The 12927-nt window shown below is 33.8% G+C and overlaps 1 protein-coding gene across 1 annotated transcript; it reads right to left on the bottom strand.

Moving 5' to 3' along the window:
* Positions 1-3316: 3316 nt before the first annotated feature.
* On the bottom strand, positions 3317-12666 carry LOC107863201 (hippocampus abundant transcript-like protein 1). The gene is made up of 14 exons (XM_016709018.2): positions 12440-12666; positions 6740-6851; positions 6283-6395; positions 5737-5859; positions 5452-5657; positions 5288-5363; positions 4939-5025; positions 4779-4859; positions 4603-4635; positions 4472-4525; positions 4190-4231; positions 3984-4062; positions 3835-3905; positions 3317-3716 (listed from the first exon to the last, which is right to left on the bottom strand). The coding sequence occupies exons 1-14, from the start codon at positions 12605-12607 to the stop codon at positions 3636-3638; spliced, it is 1326 nt and encodes a 441-aa protein (XP_016564504.1). The 5' UTR covers positions 12608-12666; the 3' UTR covers positions 3317-3635.
* Positions 12667-12927: the final 261 nt, after the last annotated feature.

Below are 12927 nucleotides of genomic sequence, written 5' to 3'. Positions count from 1 at the left end.
AACTTCTAGGGCTTTGTTGTTTCAGTCTAGCCTACCTATTTCTTATTGGGGTGATTGTGTTCTTACGTCTACTTTTTAAATCAATAGAAACCCCTCCAAAGTCTTAAATGGTAAGACCCCTCATGATGTTTTGTTTGGTTATCTTCCTAAATATCAATTTCTCAAGGCTTATGGTTGTCTCTGCTATGCTTCTACTTTAACTCAAATAGATCAAAATTTTCACCTAGAGCTACTGACTGTGTGTTTTTGGGATATCCACTGGGACAAAAGGGATATAAGTTATTATCCTTACAAGACAGGAAAATATTTGTTTCAAGAGATGTTCACTTTCATGAAATAGTTTTTCTTTTTAGGAGGACTTCAGGCTCTACTCTAATTTTCTCTTATTCACATCCTACCTCTCCAGATTAATATACCATTCCTTCTGGCCCTAATTTAACACCTATCCCCACCACTACACAAGATCCTTCATCTCCTCCTCCTCCTTCTACTTTTAATTCTGATCCTACCTCCTCTATCCCTGACCCTATTACTTTCTTACCTCAACCTACTACTCCTCTTGAACCCAGAAGATCATCTAGAATCCATAAACAACCTTTTTATTTAGATGACTATTACTGTAACGATGTGCTTCTCATTGATCTTACCACTTCTTGCTTCACTTCACCTATCAGTCCTCAGGTTTTTCCCTTCACTGCACTTTTTTCTACAAATCAATCAACTTGTAGTGAATTCTACCTCTTCTATCATTGAGCCCACTACCTATGCATAAGCTGCAATGCACTCAGGTTGGCAAGCAGCTATGAATGATGAAATTGACGCCTTGATATCTAATCAAACCTGGGATATTGTGGAGCAACCTAAAGGCAAAAGGGATCTACCCTGCAAATGGGTGTATAAAGTGAAACATAGGTCTGATAGTAGTATTGATAGACTTAAAACAAGACTCGTAGTTCAAGGTGATATTCAAAGGGATGGGATTGAATTTACTGAAATATTTTCACTAGTGGTCAAAATGACAACTATAAAGTGTCTTTTGGCTATTGGTGCAAAGTGAAAAGGGCATTTTTTTCAGATAGATGTCAGTAATGCCTTTCTTCATGGGGACCTTGATGAAGAGGACTACATGAATTTTCTAGCAGGCATAGTTTGTCCTAGTCCTAATCTTGTTTATCGACTCAAGAAATCACTCTACGGGTTAAGGAAAGCATCGCGACAATGGTTTGCTAAACTATCAGCAACTCTTCATTTCAAAGGTTTCCACTCATCACTTAATGATTACTTACTGTTTTACAAGAAATCCGGGGATCTTATTGCTATCATTGTTGTATATGTCGATGATATAATCATCACTGGAAGTGATTTCTCTACTATCACACGGTTGAAGGAATTTCTCAGTGCAGAATTTAAAATAAAGGATCTGGGACACTTATACTATTTTTGAGGACTTGAAGTTTTCAGAGAAGACAATGGGTTGATTGTTACTCAAAAGAAAATTCACTCTTGAGCTACTTGCTGAATTTGATTGTGCTCAATTTCCCCTAGTCTCTTCTCCATTGGATCCATCAGTTAAGCTCTCATCCAGCTCCAGAGAACTCATTATTGACCCTACTGTTTATCATCGCCTAATTGGAAAGCCCAACTACCTTACACTTACTCGCCCTGATCTTTATTATGTTGTCCAACATCTCTCCCAGTATATGCAACAACCCCGTCTTCCCCATTTCAATGCTGCTCTTCGAGTTGTTCGTTATCTACGGTCCGACCCAGGTCAAGGTTTGTTCTCTACTAGTGACCCTTCATTTTCCCTCCTTGGTTTGTGCGATACCGATTGGGGTTCTTGTATAGATTCTTGACGTTTAGTTAGCGGGTTCTATATTAACCTTGGTGGATCTCCCATCTCTTGGAAATTCAAGAAACAATCATCCATTTCTTTTTCCTCTGCTGAAGCAGAATATTGCTCCATGAGGCGTGTGGTTGCCGAACTCACCTGGTTGAATCGACTCCTTCATGACTTAGGTGTCCCTCCATCTCTTCCCATTATTGTTCACTTCGATAGCCAAGCGGCAATCCATATAGCCAAAAACCCCGTCTTCCACGAACGCACCAAACACGTCGAACTTGACTGTCATTTTGTTCGACAACAATTCCTCGCAGGATTAATCTCCCTTTCTTTTGTTCCTGCCACCTCTCAACTCGCTGACCTTCTCACCAAACCCTTGTCTGGGCCTTCACATCACTCTTTAATTGGCAAGTTGGGACTCGTTTCACTCCCCTCCAACTTAAGGGGGGGTGTTGACAATAACAATGGAGATGTTCATCGCAGTAACAAAGAACGAGAAAATGAGAAGTTCATCTCACACAAGGAAATGGAGCAGGCCAAAGAAAATAAAAGGATTGGGCCCATATTAGACCAGTCATCAGTACCAACAACCCACAAGTCCAAATATTTAGCTTAGACTAGAAAGTTCTTTTATTTTAGCTTAGAAGAGAAGTTTCTTCTTTTATCTTTATTTTCATTGTTTAGCTTAGAAGAGAAGATTCTTTAGCTTGGATAAATAAACATGATTGGCAAGAAATATACAGACAAGAAAAACTTCCAAATACTGTCTCTTGTTCTTTACAGATCATTTAGATTCGATAGCTCTCTTGCACAAGTTGTTTAAGAATAATAATGATTGTTTTCAGATACTTTTTGGGCTGAGAAATTGATCAATCGTCTGCTTGTTCATACTTTGTATCTACCCTTTAAAGTCTCTCCTTATCTCATCCAATACACTATTCTTCTCATTCCTCAGCGATTCTAATTTAGTCTTAAACGTGTTATTGAAAGGTGATATCTCTCATCCCTCTCGACGTCAGTTGGTTGCTAAGACAGGTTTTTCATACGACGGTTGCAATGAGGCTCAAGCAATGTCACTGTTATATGCATTTGAGACAGTTCAGCGTAAATGCGATTTCATATAAACGATACTGCCAACTTTTTTTTTATGCTTAACCATTGGATGCTACTTGGCTCAACCTGGCAACGTCAGCATTGGGTTGACCTTTCATTTCTCCGAAACTATATCGACCTTTAATTAAATTATCATTATCCTAGCTTCTAGCAAAATGAACTAGAACATCTTTCATAGCAGGAAACTGGGAAAACTGTTCTTTTTTGGTGCTGCCTCTTTTACACCATTCATGGTTCTTAAAATAGAGTGCGAGCCCACCTTTACCATTTCAAAAAAGTGTCTCAGACGGTGGCAAACAAAAGGAACTACTCAACCCATAACAGCTAGTAATTTAGCTGTTGTAACCCAGACAGCGACAGTTGATGGTTACAATATTCAGTAAGTGGAAATATTAACGACTATAGTTGATGGTTACAATATTCGCTAGTCGAAAGTGCGTCCAGTTACATTACAATGCGATGTTCAAGTGATCCTGCAAGAGACGGCAAAAGTATCAGCCTAGGGGATGTTCTGTAGGTTTCTGATTTCTGGTACATATACTATTGTCTTGTCTTCAGTTTCAAAAAAAAAAAATTCTGGTACATATACTAGTGTCTCGTCTTCAGTTTCAAAAAGAACAAAAAAAAAAAAAAAACTATTGTCTCGTCTTCATCCCAGCCAAAATTTATATCTCAGCTGCTATCCTTCCAATGTCACTACCTTCTTGAGACGAGAGGAATGAATCACCTTTATCATTGCACTGGGAATAATGGCTATTAACTGCATACACAGAAAACACCCATGTTATTAAGTTAAATGCACATAAGGACTACTTGAAGATTGTACCCAGTTAGCTGATCCTCATCAATCAATAATTTCCATATCAAGTGCTACTTACCCAAGCAAGGCCAATGCACATGATGCTAAAGCCAGGATACGGGAAAGGAGCTTTTTCTGAAAGGAACAAGGCTGTAAAACAAAAGGTTCAAGTGTCCGCTAAGGTGGATAGAAATATTTTGCTATGGCATAAGTATCAATTCAACTTACCGGTAAGAGGACTGTATACGAATGGGGAGAGAATGTTAGCTATGGAACTTATGCTTGAAATGCACCCTTGAGCTATTCCCTATAAGGAGAATAATAAACATCGTGGTTGTAAGAATATGTTTTCTTTTTAATTTCAAATTCAATGACAGCTTGCTGTATATCCAACCATTAATTAGTTTAATTCACAGAATAGTGCAACAAGTCACCTGCTCACTAGGCCCAATTTGTTTTGAGACAATGCTTTGCAGCTACAGTTATTTAACATCCATCAACCGTCATAGTGGTAGAGGAAGAAAAAGAGAAATACAACAACAACAAACCCAGTGTATTCCCACACAGTGGGTCTGAGGAGGATAAGATGTACGCAGTCCATACCACTACCTCCGGAGAAGTAGCAAGGCTGTTTCCGATAGACCTTCAGCTCAAAACAAAGAAAGGAAGAAAAAAAAAAGAAGAGAAATATCTAAAGTAAATGTGAGAAAACTTACCGAGGGTTTCACGAGGGAGGTGAAAACAGGCAGCAATGCAGCAGTATAAGGAACCTGAAAATTATGAAATTAACACACTAGAAGCATGAATACAGAGATAGAAAATTCGAGCTCAATGTTTTAGAGATTACCCAAATTTTCCGTGCTACACTATCGATAAGAAGCTGCAGAATTAGGTAAAAATTAGTCTTCGCCCTCCTCTTGCGGATCAAATCAAATTAAACGCATGCATCTTAGTGTATTCCATATGAGGGTGACTTGAACTCAAAAACTCCTGGAGAAAAACACTTTTTAAGTGTTGACGTACGTTTGTAAATCCAGCAGTGAGTCCTAAGCACAGAAGAACCTCCTCTCCTATAAGAGGAGCCAACATAGGCATGAGGAGCAACTGCATGATTTGAAAAGTTGATATATGAAATATAATGCCGAGGAAGAAATAAGTTACTCCAATCCATAGCAAAAAGTACCTGAGAAGTTGCAGAACAAATGTTGGCTATAAGCATCACATCAGCAAAGTTATCTTTCTTGAAATGAAATCGAGCCTTTAAGAAGTACTGCAGGGAAATAATTAAAGACATATCAAGTTAACCATATGGTTGAAAGAAGTAAGAATGGCCGTCCAAATGCTCTCCTGGCTTATGAAGCTTCATACTATCATGTACCGATACCCTAGCTTCTCTCAAGACGAACCAGTTTTCAACGTGACAAAATTTTACAGCAAGGACTTATTTTATAATAAAATGACAGGTATATGTACCTTGGTCGTCATCAATGAATGCCCAATTAACACTTGAAAAAAGTAAAAAAAGAAAGGACCTGAAATGGAGCTTGTTCTCCTCCTTCTGCAAAACTATTCAAGAAAGCAACAGATGCTGCAAGTGAAAAAGTAGCACTGCAACAAGACAACCAACAATTGCCATCATATTTCTCATGAATGATGGAAACAATCAATTGCAAACACAGCTCTTGTACCATTTTACCTCTTCTTAAGAAAGCAAAGGATATCCTTCAGGGATGGAACTTTCTTGAACACCTTTATATTCGTTGCTGTTTCACAATCCAATTCAGTATCTTCCATTTCATTTATCAAAATTGGCTGCTGCTCAATAGAATCTTTAAGGCAAGCTGTATTCTCCAGGAAAATTTGCATGTACACGGCAGCAATCATTGATGCAATTGTTGCTACCTTTATCAATAAAGAAGAGCATATAATCTCAGACTGAACAAGACTAGATCAGCGAAAGATGAATCATTTCGAGAAGGACCAGAAATATCTGAGAAGTGGAGAGGAAGTGATCAGCTAAGGTTCCACAGACAAATGCAGCAGATCCAACACCAGCCAAAATTCCGATTGCAGAGGCACGCTTTGCCTGTGACATATGGTCTGCCTAAAAAGGAAGAAACAAAGTGTTCTATGTTTTATGCGGATAAAGTATAAGAATATAGGGTAAATCAATTTTCATGCACATGATCAAACACATATACAAGCTAGCCAAAGAAAACGGGTACTTGATTTTGTCCTGCTTGGCTAGTCTGCTACCTATTACTACATAAGTTATGATTTTGCGTGTAAGTGACGGATTTAATTCATTTTTATCTGTCAATTCGTTGGATACACCAAATAATTAAATCTTCAGGCAGGATTTAATTTAGCGACTTTTGATTCAGTGACGATATCTTTTACAAGCTAAATGTTCTAAGTCAATCTCTTAGGAACTAAGCTTCTTTGAAGGTTTCATCAGGGGAAGTAAATAGATTATGAGGCAAGGTGATGTCGAAAGAGAATTAATGTACTGGACAAAAATAATTACCACATAAGCAAGGGCCACACACTGAATACCACCATCAGATATCATGCCAGTGAGCGTCTTCAGCACATAGTACACATAGTAAAATTTCTTGGTCCTCCTGAATGTCAATATGACTGCCAAATGTGAATTCAATTAGTACTTCCTCCATTGCAATTTGTTGTCGTACATTCCTTTTTAATAATTTTAAGAATGACTCTTTCCGTTCTGACAACTCTTTTTTCAATTATCCACACGACATGTTTAAGAGCACAAGATTAAAATGACATTTTTGTACATTTTAAATATTAGCTTAAGATCACAAAATTCAAAAGTATTTCTTTATTTTTCTTAAACTCGATGCGAAGTCAAAACCAGACAACCAAATTACAATGGAGGGAGTTTTCCTTTTCTTCCAAAGAACTGCTCAGAATATTGCCCCATGACCACGTTAAACAAGAATGAAGTGTTGAAGTAGGACCTGGGGGAATGATGGAGAGAGTCACTGGGATTGTGAGCAAAGCTTTCCTTCCATACACATCAGACAAATTCCCAATTATTGGCATCATTACCACCAAACCAATTCCAATTATCTGCATGTCAGAAACATCACCAGAAAATTTAATTGGAAAAGTAAATGACAACAAGACGCCCGGTTTCCTAATTTAGTTTGTACTTCTCTTAAATTATATGGCTACACCAGGGGTAAAGTGTTTTTTTTTTTCCAACAAATCTCTCACATTTTATTCATCTTTAATAAGTAAAATTTACAATAGCATTGAGGGCGTACGAAAAAGCATTCCTACTAAAACATTTACAATCACAGACGTGCAGATCTACATGTGTTCTGGATGCTCGAGCACCTATTGAACGGGACACGAACTATATATCTTGCATATAAATTTATTACAACTGCACATAATGGCTGAATAGCACCCACACTTTGGTTGCAAACCAAAGTTAAGGTATTTTTGCTGGTTGGTCACGGGATCAATTTCCAGGTGAAACTCTTTTATGAGCTCCATTATCTTTTTTTCCCAAATATGTATAGCTTTTTCTTTCTTTTTTATACTTCTTTACTTATTGATTTTTTTTTAATGTACTCGCTTTTAATTTAACTTATAAATTCTTATATTTTTTAAAGTTGTTTCTGCTAATTTTTCCTTTGATATATATTTTTATTCTTCTTCTTTCTGTCTTGTTCTACCTTCTTTATTCACTTTTTCATCCGCCGCCGCTGCTGCTGCCGCTACCACTACTACTATTATTATTACTATTATTATTGTGTTCAAATAATTTTCTCTTATATTTTACGGGCGGTAGCAACTTTACGTTGAAGGAAGGTTTAACACTCACAATAATAAAATCTTGATCCGTTACTGATTTGAGATGAAGTAAATGCCAAGTTGGTTAGCAAAAGTATTTTGCACTTTTGGCCAAGGCATCCAGACTATACAAAAGGGATCCTCTATGGTGTTAAAACTACTTATTCTGATTACTAAAGTTTAAGTTGGGCGTGAGATCAATGAGGATTAAAATACGTGATGTTGTTGTTAGAGATCCGTGGAACAGACATTTTCCATCTATCCGTGTTCAAAAGACCTCTAACTTGGGTGGCTACTCAACAAACAAATGGAACTCTTTTGTCTGGGGCAACCAGTGACTTAAGAAAGCTAATCTATACGTAACTTAATTACTGTTCCTATACCAATGTTTTAAGGAGACTTTAGCCCGACTTGTGGTATAAATCAGGTCTTGAACTTCTTTTGATATCCTCCAAGAAACTTTACTGACACTTCAACATGAGTAAAGACATTTGTTATGCACCATTTTAGATCATAAGAGACAGAGGAGAATTCAAGATTTGAAGTCTGTGGGTGCGCCGGTGTTGTCAATGGCGCGCATAAGTCTCAAAGCAAGACTCAAAATGTGTTGAGCGCTCGCCTCACTTAATGTGCAACTTAGGTTCTATTTTTAATAGATACTTTCCCTTGTCGGTCAATGAGGCTTTCTTAAGAGACGGACTATTTCACCTTATAAAAAAAAAAACCTCATATATTTGTCATTCATGCTTATATTATTAGTCTTGGACTATCCATATATTTATATTTTTTTCTCTTTATGCTTTTTTTTTATTAAATCTCACGCTTTATTTGTACTTTATGCTTAAACACAATAGACCGTGAAACTTTTTTACGCTTGTTGCTTTTGATAATACTTTGGTGCACAATATTATCTTAAGACATTAGAAAAACTTCGAGTGTTGATTAAGAGATATTATCATATTCAATTGGTCGTCAAAGACATAAACAATACTGAAAAAATAAATATATAGAACAAGTATGAGTTCTAAGCTAATAATTTTACTTTCTTATAATATTGGGTTTATTTTTAAGATCTTTGGATAATCATTTGTAGTAGCTCAATGGTCAGGGGGATTCACTTAATGGGATGGTTGCAGATTCGAATCCCCATTCCAGCATTTTGATCTTATAAATTTAGTAATGAAAAAAATCCCTGGTCTCATGGACGGAAGCATTGGCTTCAACCAGCGCATCAAGGTACACTAGCATTCAACTTAATGTAGTAGTAAGTCTTTAATCTGAAGATTGAAAATAAATGAGAAAATGTTGCGCGACCCAGGGGTCGATCCCTGGTCGCATGGACGAATGTGATGTCTTCAATCAGCACGGCTAGGTGCACTAGCATTCATTTGTGGGTGCACTATTAACTATATCTCAATTTCTAAAGGCATATACACATGTATACGTATAATTTGGCAAGCTGCACTAGCATTCATTTGTGGGTGCACTATTAACTACTCCTATCTCAATTTCTGAAGGTAATTTATACATGTATACGTATAATTTTTTTCGACATTAACGGATATACGTGCACCTCACTGATAGCTGCGTGGGTCCGCCTCTGATGAGAGAGGGCACTAGGCTCTGCCCAGTTGCTAGTACCTGAGCCTAGCACTAGTGCATAGGCAAAAATAATGAAACCAGAGTTATTAACCCCAGAGGGTTAATTCCAGTTTATCAAGTTCCATGTTAGTTAGATTAGTCAATATTTCTCTTAGATACCACAAGATCTTATTTGTAATAAGTGATTTCGTTGATTAATTAATTAGTCACATTTTAATTGATTTTAGTCTGGAAACAACTCTCTAGTATTGATCAATTAAAATAAAATGACATGTATCTTGATAAAATTTTCCTTTCGGTTGATTTTATTCGATGAGTAACTCTACCTAAAAAAAAAAAAAAAGAAAATTCAATTCTAGAAAAAGCACAAGTAAATTGTCTTTCAAAATTTTAACCATAGTTATTAGGGTTAATTGCAATGAACACTTCAAACACTTGCACCTTTTATATCATGAAAATCCTAGAGCTATCCCCCTATGAAATATGTCTGTAATTAACTATATCATTTATTTAAAAGAATTAAAATTATAAATAGTTTTTTACGTATTTATTTTTATGAAATTCAAGGAAGAAAAGAAATTTCTCATTTTTTATTTTAGTTTCTTATTTAATTCTTTCATTTCAAATTTATCTAGTTAGGTGAACTTTCATTTGTGTAAAATTTTATTATAGTAGTTTAACCGCACGTGTAACGTTTGATTATTTAAAATTAAATGATTTTATTTATTGCGGAAAATTTTTAACAAAGTGTAAAAAGTTTAAATCACTTTTCAAATATCCTTCATAATTTAATATAATAATATAAATATATATATTTTAGTATAAGTACATATATATTTTATTACCAAAGATTTCAAGTGGTTGATAGATATATTGCTTTTGTGTTTACTATGCAATACCTCTTTCCCTTGCTACCAAAGGATAAGAAAAAAAACACATTAATTTAAATCATATTTATGGTAAGATTATTTTTTCTACATTTTATATTTAAAATCTTTTCTTATTTTTAAAATCAAATCTTTATAAAATCATTGGTTACATTCTTATTATGTAATTAAAACTTTAAAAAATTTGGTATTTCTTAAATTTTTCTTATTCTAAACGCTTTTATATTTATCACTAGATTTTTTAAATCTTATTAAAATCAAATTAAGTTGATTTAGAAATTTTAAACTAATGAAAAAAATATTAGTTGTCATTAATTCCGATAACTTCTAATAAGGAAATTTTTTATCATAAATATATTTAATTAATTTTCAACTCTTAAATATTAAAAAAAAATAGTGAAAAGACGATTTTATCTCAAGCAAAAACTTTTAATGAAAGAACAAAAAATTCGAACAACCCTTCACACTTTTAATATATTAGTATTAGTATAAATTATAAATTGTAGATAGATATAGATAATTAGACGTTTAATAGTTTTAGGGAAAACGGGGATAATATTACAGTAATATTAAAAAGTTTGTAAAGATAAAGTATTTTCCAAATACGTCAAAAATTAATTATCTTAATTATTTAGTGATTTGTATTCATTTCCTATGTTTTACAGTTTCAAAATTATAATACTTTCAAAAAATATTTATCCTCTCTTTTAATCAAACGTGTGACCGTGTGAGTAAAGATTTTTCAACAAATATTTTTATCCCTTTTTAAAATTTCATAAGATATAAATACGTAAAACTTTTTATTCATAATTTTATTGACTTTTAATTATTATATAAGTGTGAGATTTAAAATATGAATAATATATTTGAAACTAAATCATATTATGGGAGTGTTAATGATAATAAATTGTAATTACTAAGTCGGAGAAGGGTTCCACTACTTTGAAAGTTTTCAATAAATAATCTGATGACTGGTTTTTTTTATATATGTAAAGACTTAATTTGCAGGAATTATCACGAACTCCATAATAACATCTTTTAATTGTGTAATAAATATTTAGAATACCAGTATTTAAATTTATTCATGATAACAAATAACTACTCCCTCCGTTTCGAATTAGATGACCTTTTTAACCTTGACACACCCGTTAAGAAATCTAATAATTAGGAATATATTTTACCTTTTTACCCTTCTTAACATTGTAAGACTTAATAATTAATTAAGCATGAAAAATTGTAGCATATGCATGCATGAATTGAAAATCTTATAGGAATACTAGTATAGTACTCCTTGAATAGAAGAAAAAAAGTCTAATTTCATAAAGTTCTTATTAAAAATATAAGTGTTATTTTTAAAAAAATTTAAAAAGAGTAATTATATTTAATACCTATTAAGGATAAAATTAAGGGTAGAATGGGAAGAATTTGTATAAAATAATCTTGATTTAATAAGTTGGACAAGTAAATTAAAATAAATTTTTTTAGAAAGAAGCCAACTAATTCAAAATAGAGGGAGTAGTTATATGTTGGGAAAAATATTAAATTTTATTTTTTAGAATATCATAAATTCTTCAAAAATGTTTTAGTATAGTAACTTAGATATTATATTAAAGAAACATCTAGATAATCTAGGTATTACCAAAAGACAAATTTACCGAATCTTCATATATGTAGCTAATTATCTAGAACTTTTTGATCCTAGAATCATTCCAACACAAATATAAATAAGGGTGATCACTTTTATTTGTAACCAACACAATTGAACCTAAAATAAATCTAATTCTAAAAGTGTTCTTCCATATCAAATTCTCCTTCTTCTGACACATTTCAATAGCAATAGAAGTGTGTCATCAATAAAGTTAAAGTGAAACGTTTTAGCTTAAAAAAATTTCAATATTGCAAAAGACAGTCCTTGGAACAGATAATTAAAAAAAAAAAAAAAAGAATGTCATATAATAATATTAAACAGATATAGATTATTTCCTTTGTCCATTTTGTGTGATCATCATATCCACATATTAAATACTCCTAAGCGATGAAACTAAAATAATCCTAAAAGGGAATGGAACATATATAAGATTATATACATATTTCAAATTTATATTCTTAGATTTATTCATCATGACTCGTGAGATGATTTATTCAAACCACTTAATCACTAGAAGACAGAAAATAAAACGACATGTTGAACTCATTACCTCAGGTACAATTATTGGCGGTAATTAGGGCAACATTAATACTTTGTACACATCTCAGCTCATTTATGTATATATAAAATGTACTTTTCCTTTACTTTTTAAAATTATGTACCTATTCAAGCATGTAGCAAGGTACGTATAATAATATATGTAAAGAGCAGAGACAGACCGCTTGTTGAAAACCAGATAGGTAAATGGCGAGGGAACACTCATCTTGACCAGGGCATAGTGCCGTCATAGTTACATCTGGCATCGCCGGAGTCACCACGAATATCGCCAACTGCGACATAAACATTGTCACAAAAAGGTGTTTCAAGCTTCCAAGCTCATCCATCATTATTTTCCTTGTCCTAATCTAAGGTACTACTATCATTTGTTACCTCCACCTGAAAATATATATAGTAATACGTGAAGAAAGATATAGTAAAATATTAAGGGGAATGAGCGGTGCGGACCGTGCGGTGGTGGACACTTGTTCACAAGCCACGAGGTCACCACATCATCATCAACTCGATCTTGGCTCTTCTTGTTTTGCACAGGTTATTGTGAAGTCAATTCTTTGAATTTATAAATATATTTTTTAAAACTTTTTATTAAATATACGCTCAGCTCTCCATCTCAAAATAGCTAGTGTCTTTTTAAAAATATTTACTTTAA

The sequence above is a fragment of the Capsicum annuum genome, chromosome 3, assembly GCF_002878395.1.
Source record: "Capsicum annuum cultivar UCD-10X-F1 chromosome 3, UCD10Xv1.1, whole genome shotgun sequence".
NCBI classification, from domain to species: Eukaryota; Viridiplantae; Streptophyta; class Magnoliopsida; order Solanales; family Solanaceae; genus Capsicum; species Capsicum annuum.
Note: the sequence above shows the minus strand (reverse complement) of the source record. Positions and strands in the feature narration are given on the sequence as shown.